At 37.5% G+C, this 17,209-nt stretch overlaps 1 protein-coding gene across 2 annotated transcripts in view; it reads right to left on the reverse strand.

The window, feature by feature from the left end:
- Nucleotides 1-913: 913 nt before the first annotated feature.
- Nucleotides 914-17,209, reverse strand: part of PRDM11 (PR/SET domain 11) — a 53,404-nt gene continuing 37,108 nt past the window's right edge. For both annotated transcript variants that reach the window (XM_083358841.1, XM_083358842.1), the window contains 2 exons: nucleotides 15,747-15,934; nucleotides 914-5,239 (listed from right to left, as the gene is read on the reverse strand). In XM_083358841.1, the coding sequence (XP_083214967.1) occupies nucleotides 3,078-5,239; nucleotides 15,747-15,934 (2,350 nt within the window). In that variant the 3' untranslated portion in view covers nucleotides 914-3,077. The remainder of the gene's footprint in view (nucleotides 5,240-15,746; nucleotides 15,935-17,209) is intronic.

The following is a 17,209-nucleotide window of genomic DNA, read 5'->3' on the forward strand; positions in this document are numbered from 1 at the left end:
GTAAAGATAATCCAACAAGAAGTATTTTGTTTCAATAAGTGGCAATAGTTCAATTGGAGTAAATATAACTGAAGATACCAGGGTGAATGTCTATGGAGATTCTCAATCATCCAGGTCATGGTTGTCCCAAAGGTGCTTTCCAAAAGGCAACTGGACTTTCTTACTTTTCTCCTTGAAAACATTTCACTTCTCATCCAAGAAGTGAAACGTTTTCAAGGAAAAAACAGGGTTAATGGTTTTCTTAATGGTATAAACCATGGAATACAAGGCTTTTCTCTTACTGCCTATAAATATAAGCGCTTTTGGTCATAGCAATGCTTTCTGAACCATGTGTTGTCCCAATGCTTAGAAAAATCATATATATATATATATATATATATATATATATATATATATATATATATATATATATATATATATATATATACATATACATACATACATACACACACACACACACACACACACCCTCTGGCAGTTTAAAAAAGAGGAACAAACAGCCACATGCTTCTCCCAGAAGAAGGAAGCAGAAGCCTGATGATGACGGATGGGATTCCGTCGAAACGTTGCGCCTACACCTTTAATTCTACGCGGGGAAAAACCCGAAAAACCAAGGATCCACATACAGGCACCCGCGAAAACCTCAGAAAACATATATATATATATATATATATATATATATATATATATATATATATATATATGTTTGTGTGTGTGTGTGTGTGTATGTGTATGTGTGTATATATATATATATATATATATATATATATATATATATATATATATATATATATATATATATATATATAAATAAATGTAGCTCCATTGATATTACTAGTGTTCATAAATACAATCAAGGGGTCAAAGCCCCGTGGCTTTGATATCTCATCAATTTCAGCATAGAATGAGAAGGCAGCTGATGAGCCTTCAGCAGGGGAAGTGACTAAAGGTGTTGAACTCCATGCCCTTTCCTGTCTGTGATTGATTCAATTAATCATTCACTTCCTATTTCTTTCTCCCAGACTGAGGTTGGTAACCACCTTAGGAAAGGGCTAACTTTTTTGAAGTTAGATTGGACAAAGGATTGTTCCATTCCAAATCCCAATTTCTACCTGCCATCCCCACTCCTCCTTTATTTCCTTATTTATTTATTTTTAAAGTCTTATACTAATGTTGTGCATTTATTATAAAGACCTCAGATATTTTTCCCTCTTCTGCCTGGGGATGACCTGGACAGGTTTTCGTGAAAACTACAACCGATTTGCAAATCCTAGGAGGTGGTATGGAGGCATTATGCCCTCTTCTTTTATACCCTATGTCAACATTATTATTAAAAAAAGCTTAGTCTTACAAATAATGATAATGTACTTATAAAAATTAAGACAGGATGATTACAGGAACAATGAATAAGACAAATTAAAATTGAACAAACAAAAACGATACTGGAAAAGATGCCGGTGTAGATATGTCCTGAGAAAGACTGTTTTAACCACATGCTACATTATCACTGAAAACATATTGTTTAAAAATAATGCAATATATCATTAGATAAATGAAAAACTACCTACTAGCAGCAACGGTTCCAGAGAAATTTAGCACCAAGACTAACCAGAAGAAGATGGAGAAAATGGGAATGGAGGGAAGGAAAATGGATAGGTTCAGTGTAACTGACATCATTTTACTGTATTTAAAAAAAATGCAAACTGGCATGAGTTTAGTCCCTCTGGAAACATGCTACCCTAGTAAATCCTCCAGCCAAAATTATTTATATTTATTCCTGTGAGCATCTAGTACAGCCAAAACTTCCCAATACTGCTTTATAATATACCAGAAGGGTATGGCACAAACAAATGTGGAGGCTTGTTTAGGCTTGTTTATCCTAAACAATCCTTTTTTATTAAGCTAAAAAAATGTTCTTCAGAATGCATGGATCTCCCAATTTCACATATCTATTAGACTATGCGCTCTTTGAAAGAAGTTCACAGGTATATGCACAATATTCTGTTTTTCTTTTAGCCACTTATTGGAACTTTAATTGTTAGTAAAAGAAAGATATGTGAACCAGGCAAAGGACCTTGAGATTTGTTAAGCAATAAAGATGGATTTTGCATTGATATAACCTGCCACACAAAGACGGCAGGTATTTCTTTCACTTATTAAAAACAAACAAACAAACAAACAAACAGAAAACACAATCAATTTCTGATTATAAAGACCAAGTATAAATAACATAAAATTAGCATATGTATATTTTTAAGCCCTGGAGTCTATATCCTCTTAAAGGATTTGACTCATTGGCTATCTAGCTTCCACAGCAGCCTGGGTTTTCAGTAAAGAATTGTAATTAATTTTCTTATCCCCGCTATATAAAAAAATAAATGCAAAAACATTCCCCATTTCCCTAATCTGAATTATGCTATTTTTCACAGGAACATGCTATCAATATTGTACGAAGATATATGAACTTGTTAGTAGAGTTTTCACAGGACATTTTGCCTAACACCGGAACTGCCCACTGATGTGTCATGCTAAAAAAAATTATTCTAGCTAATTGACAATAGCATGAAAATTAACCAGATTACCAGAAGGATCCAATCTAACCTAGATGACCTGGAGAAGCTAGAAAAAAATTCCAAGATGTGCACACAGGGCTCAGAAATCCCAATGATGATAAGCAAAGGGCTAAAATGGCTCAATAGCTGACTAACGAAAGGAAAATACGAGAGAGATAAAAAACAGACATACACATGAAAGCATAGAGAGACGTAGGATGACATTGGCCTGCCATGTCTAGCTTATCAATTGAGTCAGGTTGATAATGCAGACTATGGCCCCAGTACATGTTTCTGAAAAATGAAAGGTTGCCACCTACATTGCAGCTGCCACTGTTGAAGATGTCAGTACATATTAAATGTTGCTGTATTTCTCTTAGCTTCCATGAGATCCGCTTACATTTTCAGTGTGAGTTTACATCATACATGTGCATCTGTGTGTGCGTGGGTGTCTGTGTAATATACCAAAGCTTAGAGTATTGATTAAAAAAAATCACCAGCTCTCTAAACAAGAGGCATTCCTTGCTAAATATCAGGATAAAATTCCGATCCATGGTCCATGCTTTGCAGCACAGGTTTCTGATCCAGGGTGGACATCCTGCTTAACATTTCTGCAGACAGTGCATAACTATTGCTAGATTTCTCCTCAAACCAACTGTCTAGTGCCCGTTTAGCTTCAAAGTTGGAAATAGGTGGTCCATTTACAGCAATTGTCAAAAGATCGCTGAGTTGTTCCAGAGTAAGTCGGGAACGATTGTTTTTGCGCACTCTCTGAAGAGCATTTCTTCCCTTTTCGCAGCATGCTGTGGAAGTGGGAAGGACTTTGAGGATCTGGATTATTTTATTTAAAAGAGGAAATCTCTGTCTATATTTACAAATATGACTGATTAAATCTTTAAAGCCATTTTTGGTATAATAATCCACCTTGAGTTCTCGCCATTCCATGAGCAAACTCGCTCTGGTGTCTATGCCTTCTCTGCTGATTTCTGTGCAAAAAGATGGCACTGCCTCCAGATGTTCAAATATTTGCATCATATCTTCCCTGCCATAGCTCATAAGCTCTTCTGCACTTCTGGGCCAAGCTGCAAGATCAAAAACCTGGCAGGCTTTCACAAATGCCCGACTGCGAAGTTCAAATCTTTGAGCCAGAATCACTTGGGTCTTCTGGCATATTTTTTCTCGAATTGACTGGAATTTGGCTTCAGCCACCCGTAGGTTTTTCACAGCAACGCCATTAAAGCTTTCACGGAAGTTCTCCTCAAATTCCTGTAGATATTCCCCAGGAGAGTCTGCCAGTCTGCTAATTTCTTGGATGGCCTCCTCTATTTTATCATCCACTTGGGAGATAAGGAGGTATTCACCTTGAAAAATGAAGGCAAGTCGTGAAAGGACTGCAATGACATCAAGCAAAAAATATATCAACTTAATGGATTGATAGTCCATAAGAAATTGCAAGAGAGCCAAGGCAATAGCAGAAGCATCTGCTCTTTGTGTTTGGCCACTGACATCTTTCAGATGGGCCACTACTTCCAGGTAGTCCTTGATGAGAGCATTGAGGACATTTTGTTCCCCAATGATCCATTTGATTGCTCGAATATCTCCCAAGAACTCAGTCTCTTCACAGAGAGTAGCAGCAGTGACCCTTAGCTCACACATCAGTCTGGGAGAATAACGGTAAAAGCTGAGTAACTGCTTCAGGTTGTTCTCTAGCTCCTCAAGGCAGGGTAGTTCTTTTCCACTAATTGCATCCAATATTTCCAAGTGCGGCTTGTATACCATTAGAGGTAAGCAGAGCAACCAAGGTAGAGTTTTCCTGATTGTCATATATATGTTAGCTCTTAGACTGGCAGTAATGTTAGCACCATCTATTCCCAAACCAACACTTGGCTTTTCATCTTGCAGCCTGATTCCCAGAGATGAAAAAGCCCGATCTAACGCTTGAACATAACTATCTGTTGTAGAAAATCCCAGTTCCTGGAGAGAAAGGAATTCCGTGGCAGGAGGTCCATCACTGCTGACATACTGCACATAAACTGCAACAGTATCAGCAAGTAAGTCATCACTCTGCCCATCTAAAATGATGCTGAGGAAAGGAGACTGCCTCACTCGTTCAATGAGGTCTTCTCTAAGAGCTCTAGCAATATGGTGGATTAAGATTTGACAGTCTCCCTCATTCATGTACTGATCCACCACTTTGAGTTCACACTTTCTCAGTAGTTCTGCAAGAGGTCGAAAGTCACAATACGGCCGGCCTTCCATAGCTAAATGATAGGCTGTATTGAACAATAAAGTCATATTTCGACACATCTCTTCTGTCTTCTCTGGGTGCATCCTGAGCCGGTAGAGCTGCAGGCACTTCTTGTGGAGATTACTCTGGCTATGAAGTTTTATAGTGTGGATTTTGAATTGCTTTGAGCCAATGATGAAGGCTGAAGTTCGAGAAGACTGTACTGTGTACTGCCGACAGACATGACACCACATTTCATTCAACGTCGGAGAGTACCGCAAAAACCAAAATTTTTTTAGCCACTCTTGCTTGAAGCGCCGAATCCTCCTGGTGACAGCAGACATTTTGGAGGGCTCATCTGTGGCTGTAATTATGTCATTGGAAACGGATTCATCTGCTGAATCTACTTCCTGATCATCATCTTCCATTATGGTAGGAACAGACATGATGCTTTCTGAAGCTGCCCAAAAAAAAAAAAAAAGAATTACAGAAAATTCCAGACAAAGTTCTAGAAAACAACATAAAACAGTACGGTAATTCCACAACACTTCATCCATATCTACACATGTCCCCTGTTTTCAATGAAAATGAATATGTTATTTGAAGTAATATTGAATTATAAATCCTTTTTAAGTCCTAATTTCCTAAAGTCTAAGCAATTGTAAAAAGTAACCTCAGCAGTACTCTAACTATTATTATATTATAACAAGAATTATTGAGGGAAATGAACAAAAACAAACAAACCAAGTTAAGAATAGGTTTCTGCACAAAATGTAAACTTTGTTTTATGTATTTTGCATCCATATGAACCAGTATAAGTCACATAGCGCATAGAAAACCAAACATACTTCCTAAACTGGATTCAGAATGACAACCTACAATTCTTTCTCCTGCAATGTATGAAGAACATAGCAAACCAATTTGCTGCAATGTTTTTATTGAAAATGAACATATTACAGTAAAAAAGAAAGATGATAATTTATAATTACAAATTATAATTATGATTATAATTATACCCCAAAGTGTTTGTTCAGAGGACTAAATCTGTGCTTCATAAAGCCCAACCACAAGACCTGAGAAATGTAAGGTCTCCTAGTATAATGTTTAAGGAGCATTTTTGTTTTGTGTAACTTACCAGTGGGATATGAAAAAGCTTGATACTCAGGTACCTGAGGAGGTAGTAGAGATGGCTCAGCTAACTTGCCAGATCTTAGCAGATTTAGCTCAGCCTGCAATTCCCGAATCTTTTTTTTCAGCCGGATGCAATTGGGACACAAGGAAGTTGTTGGGATTTCGAGAGCATCATCTTGACTTGACACCAGAGACAGATCAGTGAGGCTGTTCACTTTAAACGACAAAGGTTCTTCACCTTCCTCTTCCAGCAAGCCAATTTCTTTGGACATGGTAAAGGGAGAACCGTGAGGGACCTTCCACTCACCCTCATTTCTATGTCTACTGTGATTAGGAGAACTGTCTTGAACACTAGTCCCACATTTTTCTGAGACATCTTGAACTTGGAACCTCAAGGATTTTCGAGTGGAAGGGGTAGAATTTTTGGTGAACTTATGATCTTCTACCTTAGTTGATTCCAGAGAAGCCTCTAGGACATCTTTGAAGATGAGGTCTATTTTCTTTTTCTTGGTTTGGGGTTGAGGTATCCCTTCTTCAAAGCTACGTTTGTAAGGACTCTTCCCTGGTTTTGATATAGTGAGCTCAAGGGGATAGATCACATCTTCTTGGCTTCCCATAGTTCTTTCTGTCTTTTCTCTTAGTAATCTTCTGTCCCCTAAAAAAAAAAAAATAAGGAGATGATTATTCATGGGAAACTACAACATTCCTGACACAAAAGCTAAAGCAAAAAGGTAGGGCAAACTTTTCATATGTTGCATAACCAATTAACACATTTACTGGAATAAATGCTTAGGCACCCTAATGATGGGCAATATTGAAAATCAAACAATATCTAGGTAATATACAGAGGTATGCTTCAATATGCTTCAAAGAATAGGCAGTTGGTCTACAGGTAGCTAACCTGTAACTGAAATTAAAATAAAATATGGACGTTTCTGATTGCTCAAAATGTAGTGATAACTTTGACTTGGTAAAAGGCATCATATCAATACTATGAAGTTTCCATGTTGAACCAGTAAACCTGATAGACCTTTCCACTGTATAATAGAGTGACATGAGACATGAGAATACACAGGAATTACAATCTCATTTCCCATATCGCTATTTATCACAGTCAATTAGAACCAGCTCAGTGATACACAAAACTGAGATCTATAGCTTGTTGTAATACATTGCTAAATGTGTGAATTTAAGCAAAATTTACCAAAAAGCAGAGATGCTAGCAGATTAGAAAAAATAGTCATATATCCTTACCTGGAAATTCAGAAGATGATGAATTTGATTCTATCTTTCTTCTGTCTTGTAAATAATTCCAAGCATCAATACTTGGTTGTTTTCCAAACAAGGCGCTGCTTAATGTTGTTATATTACATTTAAGAAACACACTTGTACTTATGTAACAACTTTAGTGTAGAAGTGGTTCATCAAATCCTAGCACCATAGTCATCAGTTAACTGAGATAGTTTTATCTACTTGTGACACTAGGTAAAAACTGCTACGCAACAATTGCAACTCCAGGTTTTGTGATACTGCATTGGAACTTCTAACCAATACCAAACTATTGTAAGCATGTATCAATTTGCACAGGATTTATTTTGATTCATACATTTAAAAAATCATACAGAAAAAATGCAAGACTTCAGTCAATTCTATATCCTACTTAGTTTTAGAGTATGACATTAACTGGTGGGTTAGTTATGAAGTGGCAGATATGACACCTTTCTGTCTGAATATTTCTTTAAGGCTTGACAGGGTAATTCACATTTTGTAAAAAAAAATCTATTCCATCTTAACCATGATTAGTAATATTTGGAATTAAAAACCGTTGTGTCCATAACAAACCAGTGACCTTAATATTACACCTGGTGCAAGTATGTAAGTTGCAATATTTACATGATGAAATCACCTCATATACACTGTCATTTTGTTCCACTTGTAGATATCTACCAGGCAAACACAGAGTTTTTAAAAATAGCATGCTTCCAACACCGTGGATGTAAAAATAGGCTTGAAAGCCCTGCTTCTAAGCATAGGGAACATGTTAAGATTTCTAGCAGCCACAATGGTGGTGGTGATGGCATGTACCCTGAGGCTACAAAAACTAATCAAAACAAGGAAGTTGACTAAATTATGCTAATAAGATCAGTTTGACTGAATCACCTGAGAGTTGCTTCAAAATAGCGAAGCTCATTAATAGATTGCTGTTTTCAAGATGATGTCAAACAGAGTGAAGGATGCAGTATGGACTTGGAAGAGAAATAGAAATATGAATATATTTGGAGATTTGGTATGTATGAGGAAGGATCAGTCTGGAAGATCAGTCTAGAACATTTTAAGGGCCTTGATGCAGAAAGATTCACCAAGTTTCTGGAAATAGCTGTTTGATTTGTGAGTGGTTAGGAGCAGTGGGATTCGGCCAGTTTGTACCCATTTGGCAGAACTGGTACCTAATTTTTTGTTGCACAGGCCCAGAATGGACTTCCAGAAGTGGCACCCATACAGAGAACCAGTTGTTCACATATTTGAATCCACCACTGGTTAGGAGTACTGGCAGATGAAAGGAGTAAGCAAATTTGGATTGGAGGCAAAAAGCATCATTGACATCCATCAGGAGCCTTTCTGGGCTTCTGGATCTGTCAGGATGGTAGTTGAGTCCCTCCCATCTTCTAACAATGAGGGATTTATACCTCATATGGCAGAGGCTGGCAGTTCATGATCTCCATGGTAACCATGGATTTTCCTCAGGAAATCACGGAACTGACATGGATTAGACCTTGTATTTACTTCAGAATCTCTATAATGTGACTTTGTTATAAAGACTGTTACCATCAGCTTTTTGTTGTGGTTAGATCACTTCCTGGTCCAGATGTGACTGATTGCTGTGTTATCGTCATAGGGCTCAACCCATTCAGATGGTCCACCCCAAGTACCACATGGATTTCAATGGATGCTTGGAATTTCCTTGACAATCTGACAGGTGAATCAGTCAAAGGCCTGGTTTGCTGTTGGCAACATGCCTTTGAAAAAAATCATGAATCATCCTGAGTAACCTCTCTGTCAACCAATTCTGAATGACCCTTTGGTCTTCTCAGAGCCCCCAGAAATGTGACAAATTAGCACAACATTTTGTCAATAAGTTTATCAGAGTTGTTCTATTCTGAGCAGAGCCTAGAGTTTTGACCAAAACATAATATTGCCATGTTTGGAGGGATTCTTTTGATTGTGGCTTCTGAGAAAATAGTTTGGGTGCTCTCTAAGAAATCCTCTTCTGCCATGTGGAATTGGATCCTTGCCTCTCCTGAGACCTTGGACTGCCACAGGCAGAGTAGTTACTTGGATCTGCGAGACGTAGTTGAAGTCTCATTGCAGATGACGACATTTCTAGTCATTTTAAAGGAAAATTACTGTTCATAATTTTTTGGGATTCTCTGGTGGCTCCAGTGGTACTTCTGAGTTAGAAAGCACTGTTCCTGAAAAAAGCATATCCATAGCTTGGAGGCCCTCTTGGATTTGTGGTCCTGCTAGAACAATAGGAAGCTGTAGCCAGGAGGCCCTTTATCAGCTTCAGTTGTATTAGTTGTGTCCTATCTGGGGCAACACTACCTTACTATAGTGACTTGTGCCTTCATCACCACTCATTTGAATTACTGCAAAATGTTCTCTGTGGAGCTTCCTTTGAAGAAAGATAAATTGGAAACTTCAGTTGGCTGAAAATGCAGTGGCCTGTGTACTATCCAGCCCTTGCAGATGGAAACATAATAAACTTCTGAAGTGGGTCCTGCAGTAGCTTCCCATATACTTCTGGTTGCAACTGAAAGGACTGTTGTAGCCTTTACTATAAAGTGCCTTATGCCCTGTATCAAATTACTTTCAGTAAGGTAGCTGCCTATTAGAATCAGCCCAATCAAAGCAATCTTGTCAAGAAGAGCATCTGGTGGTTTCCTACATTCTGGTGACGAAGGAAGGAGCAAAACCTGGAGCAGCAGTGGAGCTGTCTGGAATGGCTTCTCACTAAAGATGGTTAGCTCCCATTTAAATTACCTTCTGAAAGAACTAAAAACGGAGCTCCTCCAATGTGGGATTGGGATTGGGAAGCCAAGATTTTAGCTTGTTTGTGGTGCTTTTTGTTTTCAATATGTATGTTTTTAATTTTTTGTACTTCTATAAACTGTTGAGAGTACTGTGAGATTATGAATCAGGTATAGACAAAATAAATAAATAAATAATGGTTTTAGTAAGTGTATTGATTGATAAATGAATAAACCAATACTTGTACAAAGTAAAAAAAAACATATTTATTTTCTTTATTGTCCTTTTCATAGTCTAACACCTCAGCTTTCTGCAATCCTATATTCTCTAGCTCGGCGGCCACCAACCTTTTGGGCACCAGGGACTGGTTCCAAGGAGAGAGGTTTTTCTGTGGACTGGAGGGGGCGTAGTTTTACATGCTGCCTCCATTCCACAGATGGGAGTTTGCTTGTTTGCACGGACCCGTCTCTGGCATGCCATGGACCGATGCCGAGAACTCCTGCTCTAGCTAATTGGAATTCTACTTCTGCTAATAATTCGCCTATTCCTGATGCTTGGTAGAAATGATGGAATTTGATCCAATTATTTTGTTTTATTTTTTACAATTTTGTCTGACTGTTCGTAGGGCTTTGTGTTAGAAGATGCAATCACCTTTTGAGTTACCGTAATTATTATCTTGTTTGATACTTATAATCAGTAGAGAGAAAAAAACACCTTTTCTATAGTCCCAAAGGTGCTTTGTCAAAAGGTAACTGGACTTCCTTTGTTTTTCCTTCAAGACTCACTTCTCATCCAAGAAACTTCAGTTCGTCAGTTCTTCTGAAGAACTGAAGAAACTTCTTGGATAAGAAGTGAAACATCTTCAAAGAAAAGCAAAGAAAGTCCAATTGCCTTTGAAAAAAAGCACCTAGATGACCGAGAATCTCCACAGACGCCTTTTCTATAGTAATCTCTGTCGATCAAATTACTCTAAATTATTATATTAAAAATGTCTTTCTGGTATACCACCATGGGATGTGTGAGTGACACTCTGACACAGAGCCCTGGTGGGCAGTGGTTAGAATGTAGTACTGCTGACTCCCAGCAGTTTGGCAGTTCGAGTCTCACCGGCTCAAGGTTGACTCAGCCTTCCATCCTTCTGTGGTCAGTAAAATGAGGACCCAGATTGTTGGAAGCAATATGCTGACTCTGTAAACTGCTTAGAGAGGACACTGTGAAGTGGTGTAGAAGTCTAAGTGCTATTGCTATTTTCAAATGTCTGTAAAGACCTGGATGTTACTGTATGCTACTGATGCCCACTATCACTATTAAGTATTTTATGCAGCTGTTTTAGTTAAGCTTATTTTTAAAGAAGGCTTTCCTTTAAAATAGTTTAAATTAATAGGTATAACACATACTTTTGTAATAGATTGAAAGGAACATATCTGAGAGATCTCATACGAAACATTTTTCATGGACTTTGACTAAGATGGAGACTTATTACGATAATGAAGTTCTTAAGTGAATGATTAATTCAGAATCAGGGACAATATATACAAGAAGGCAGGATTACCAGACCTGGGCTGCAAAAATCTGGAGGACCAGGATGGCAACAAAACTTTAACATTTTACTAAAATGTGGTGTAATCCTGGTTGTGCAACCCAGAATTGGTGTGCCTCCGAGAAGATATGGAGCTTGCATAATGTGGGCCCTCTCCTATTATATCTCAAGCAGTATAGGAACCTTTGTCTATAGCAGACATGTTAAACTCACAACGTCACGTGACATCACGCAACGTATCAGGATAGTTTTGCCATTGCTGGCAATGGGGTGAGCGTGGCTTCCAGGTGATGCGTCCGGCCCACGGGCCGGCAGTTTGACACCCCTGGTCTATAGGTTCCATCCAAATCTTCTCTTGGACATCTGGTCTATTCATTTAAATTTAGCTGCTAGCCAATTCACAGTGACTTTGCATAATTTTCACTAAAAAAAAGCAGAAACAATAAATGTATTTAGTTGCCAACTATAAATATTAAAGGTATTTTCCTTCACTACAGGAGTTTTCCCTGTCATGAATAGACTGCCATCAACTGTTTTAATTTATTTCCCTGCAGTAAAACAGGGACTTTCTCTTCCTTTTATGGTTTAATATCAGGTTTAGTTTACATGATTTATATACCATATCTTACTATATATGATGCTCAGGGAGTCCTTCCCAGAAGTAACTGTGAGCAATTCAATTTAACATACAAGAGGGAAAGAAAAGAGCTTTAACGTCACAACTCATGAGAATTTTAATTTGTTTAGAGTCTTCATCCATTTACAATATCAATAATATTTATCACATACAATTATTCTTTAAATATACATACAAATAGTATGGATGGTAGATTACTGGGTATGTATAAGTGTTTAGATCTCAATGATCATCTCTAAATTTTCAGTTTCTGGGTTCTCCAGGATAAGGCAAAATAGAAGATTCAAAATCCACTTCCACATTCAAGATACACAAAATATTTTAAGCATTATTAGCCATGTTCCCATCTCAAACTCTCCAGTTCCAGGTGAACAACATCCAGTACTGCCAGAATGAGAGTATGCAAGGGTAGTTTCTTCTCTGAGATTTCAGGAGCTGGTAGAACAGAGCTAGTTGCATCATTCTTAAGACAAGGATAGTACTATTTTTGCAACTAGGGACTGCATATTTATTATGATTTGTTTAGGCTCCAGAGGAGTCTAGAAGGGTGCGTATGGGTGTTTATGTATAGTGTATGTTTTAAAAAGAAAAATTACAAAACCAAACATCAACCGTTTGTGACAAATCTCAGCAGTATGATCCTTGGAGGATATGTAATATATGGAGGATATATAATAGAACTGCTTCATTCCTCAGACCATTACTCACTACTATCTTAATGCTAAGATAATGTTTTTAAACAATATCTTCAATTGCCTAATTATTATTCTATATTATATAGAATTTGCTGACCTGGTATGTTTTCATAAGCCAATTCAAGAACAGCTAGCCATAACTTTTAACTGTTTCACAATCTTAATCCTGAACCAGAGGGAGGCAGAAGAAGGAACTTTGCTTCCAGCAAATTTTCTGCATCTGGCCCTTTTCTGTTTAAGGATTTGCTTACAATACATGTGTGCATGCATACATATACATACATACATCTGGACTTGGGAAGATCTAACCCATACACTGTGCAGGTATTCCTGTACACGATGCCAGCTATTTCAGTGAATGTGTTTCTGTCTGCATCTTATACCTTGGATTGTTGTGAGGCCTCTCTGCATAGTCTGCACCTTGGGTTCTGCCTTGTATAGTAGACACCTGCTTCGTTGGATCAGGTGTTTAGTCCCTCTTATTGCTATGATTAGTGCCTCGGTGCTATCTTTTAATCCAACTGGTAGGATTTCCCAATGTCTGCCACCTCAGCTATCTGTCAATGGTACATCCTATGCAGAGTCTTGTGTTGCCATGGCATTGCTTGATCTTTCTCCCATGATTGCTGCTCCTTCAGACATTCTCTCAGAAACACATCTTTGAGTGCCATCTTACTGATATACTCCTGGATGTTCTGGGTTTCATCCAGGACAGTGGCTTTGACACTCACCAGATGCCACCTGCCCTCTTTTTGGCTGGTGTATAATCTCTGGGAACTTGGAGTGGAAACCTTTGTACACTGTGAGGAGCTTCTGGGTCTTCACATCAGCAGCTTCCATGTCCTGCTTTGACCAGCTCATTGTACCAGCAGATATCTTAAGGCTGGCAGGGAATATATCTTAATGGCATGGATTTTGTCCTTCCCATTGAGCTGACTTACCTTTTGATGTTGCTGTCTTCCTAGCATCTCCCACTGTTGTTTCTATGTGATTGTGGGATACTGATATACTTGTAACTAAGCTCTATGTTTGATATGTGGCCCACTGGTAGTTGCACCTCATCAGTCTTAACTACTTTCTCAATTTTGACTATTATCTTGGCCACATTCTTCACTGCAGATTTGTCAGGTAGATCAGCAAGTTCATTCTTAACATAAAAGTTGATTTTATCCATTTAGAGGAGACAGCTGGGGGTAGTTATACTCTTGAACTTGTATCTATATCCAGTTCTTGTGAATATCTGGCTGAGGAGATCAAAGCCTTTACAGAACAGCAGAGGGAACAGTGCATTACCTTGGTATATACTGCACATGATGCCCAGTTGTGTGAGCTGCCTTGTGTTGACTTTCAGTGCTATCTTCCAATGTTTCATTGAGTTCTTGAGGAAGGTCCTTAGTATCCTGATCACTTTGAATAGTGTAGGCAGTCAGAGATCCATGTGAGTGGCACTGAGCCGTAGGTTTTCCTGTAGTCAATCCAGGCTGTGCTCAGATTGGTCTGTCTAGACCTTGAGTCTTGGGTAACTGCTCCGTCTATGAGCAACTGGTATTTTGAGCTTTTGTTGTTGTTCCTAATGATCATATGAACTGAACTCATGTACTACTCCAGAAACACACGCACACACACATACACATACACTCAGGTCAGGAAATAAGGAAACACAGTTTGGATAGCCACCACTGTGAATACTGAGTGCCTGGAGTTTGTGGCATGCTGATTTTTAAACTTTTCAGGTTTTTTTTAACCTCTTATCATTTTTTATTCCAATTGATACCACATTTTTAAATCAAAATACTTAGAAATGTAAGAAAACTATCTTTAACTTTAACCAAGATTGTGGCTACTCAAAAAAATAAAACTAAAAACAATAACCTTTTCATAAATATAGACATTTCTACAGTTCTGTAATGAAGAAAGTGTGTATTTACATAAGCCTACTTGCACACATTGAGCACCAGCTAATTATGACCCAATTATCAGCATCTCTCTCAGCACTTGGAGAGAATAAGTTTTAAAGCATATAGGAGGTTCAATTAGTAGAAAGAAAATTGGGGGATATTACATGAAAAACAGTATTTTTTTTTTATCCAGGATCTACCTCTTCCATGTTTGCTTCAAGTTTAAGGACAACATACAGCTTCATACATAAATAAATTGGACATGACAGTGCTCAGAAAAATAACAGGGAAAATAATTTCATGTGGATCCTCTTCTTCCTTCCTGTCAACCATCAACTTTAATCAGCTATCTGCTATTAACTATGGGAAGCTCCCTTTTAAAGTACTTTTGAGAGTGGACCCCTAAACTAAGAAGGAAGCAAAACCCATAATGGTGCATATCCAGAGACCAGGATATCTTTGTCCTAATGTCTGGATATATTTGGGAAGTTCCCAATTAGTTCTGAATATTTAAGTTTTGATCTCTGTCAGTGGAGGAATCATTCATTCTCCAGCACTCATCAGTATTTGGTATATAAAGCTAGTCAGGTATATTTGTTGAATACCTCATTGTCAGATTTAAACATCATGATAGCCATTGTGTTTGCAAGAAAGACACAGGTATTTTGCAAACTGAAAAGGACATTACAACTGTACCACAGCCACTGTATCTGCCCTATTTACCCCCCTCCCCTCCCCAAAATCAAGCCAAAAATATCTCCTTCAAGACAATGCTTCTTAGTTTTCAGTATATATTAAATGAAATTCTCTCCATATCCCTTATATATTTTATTTGATGGATCCATTTCAGCTGCATTATCTGTGTTAGCAACTAATACATAGTTATTATTTTACACTATGTATTATTTTACATTGATGATTTTTTATTTGTTGATTTCTTCATATACTTGATTTTGCAAGAACTGCCTGGTAACTGGGTCAGAAAAACAAAGACATGAATAAATAGTGAGAGGAAAGAAAGGGGAAAAAAATCTCACCTCTTGTGAGGTTTCGGTTGATGGTCTCCTGAGACATACTGTGCAGCCGCTTCATGTAATCTTCACTATACCAGACCCTCAATTTCTCCCCTGGCCGGATGTCCCGACAAGTCCGAAAATAAATCCTCTCACTGTGCTGAAATGCCATTAGGTTCTGCTCTCTCTCCTCTCGAGATATGGCCACATACCTAAGGACAAGGATGAGGCAGGTTTTGACTTATAAACAGGTTGAATACTACCTTAAGTCACAATTGTAGCAGAAATGACCTTCAAAGAGAGCCATGGAAACACAGCATTGGATGGCATGACATGTGAAGAAACAGAACTATAAGAAAATAATAGGCACCCTTAAAGAATATTAAATAACTTCTTGAGATAAATATATGCCCTATTGTTCCTGTTCAGGAAAATACCTAATTTCCAAATTTCTGTGTTTACTATTATCATCAATTAAAGATCGTTGAAATAAGAGTATATTGCAGGATTTGTAAGACAGTCCTGGTTCAGATTTAACTAACTTTAGTTATGGTTGTTGCAGACTTAACTTTTACATCTGTGTTGTAGAACCAGCAAGTTGGAATTAGAAGAACCACAGTTGTACAATATTCTATGAGAACAAGAATAATCCATTTTAACAACAAAAAGAGAATTAATCCATATCAGCAACAAGATCTTTTACATCCCATATTGGTTGGTTATATAAAGGCAAATATTCTCCTAATATTTGCATCAAACCTATAATATAATAGAATTTATTTTGTAATCGAATGCAGTGTTGGAAATGTGCAGTTAAATGATGTTGATTCCCAAACAGAAAGACCAGACATATTATAGAAATATTTGCACAACTAGGCTGTACTAAATCACCTAATACAAATCTGTTGTCTACTTCTTCAGTATATTATATGATTTATTATATAACATACAGTTCACACATTTTAGTATATTTTCACCCTATTTTTATTGATAAAAAAACACAGACATCAAGTCAATAATACTAGTAACCATTGAAATGCTAATAACTAATTCCACAGTTGGGTCTTAGAGAGATACATAGAGATACTGTACTACAAAACAAGCTACAAAAATAGACTCACTCCTAATTTAGTTTAATCATCATAGATTGCTAGGCGGGAGCAAAAAGATGTCCAGAAGATGGCTTCACTTGAGCTTCATTTGAACTAGTATTACGTCTCTTTTCAGATTGTCTGAGTTTTTGTGGCTTTTTACTATTAAAAAGAAAATCCTTATGTAAGCTGGCAGATACTCAGGAATGTCTTCAAGAAATGAAACCATTCATTCACCCAAATACTTTGTGCTTGCTTTTACTTCATTACCACCTGATTGAAAATTTTCCAAAATTGCTAAGCAATAAAATCATGGTACATTATAATTCATAGTCTGAATTAATGATTTTGTAATAGTTCTGTTTTTAAAAGCTTCATTGACCCTTCCCTTACCCA

This window comes from Vipera ursinii, assembly GCF_947247035.1.
Source record: "Vipera ursinii genome assembly, chromosome: 1".
NCBI classification, from domain to species: Eukaryota; Metazoa; Chordata; class Lepidosauria; order Squamata; family Viperidae; genus Vipera; species Vipera ursinii.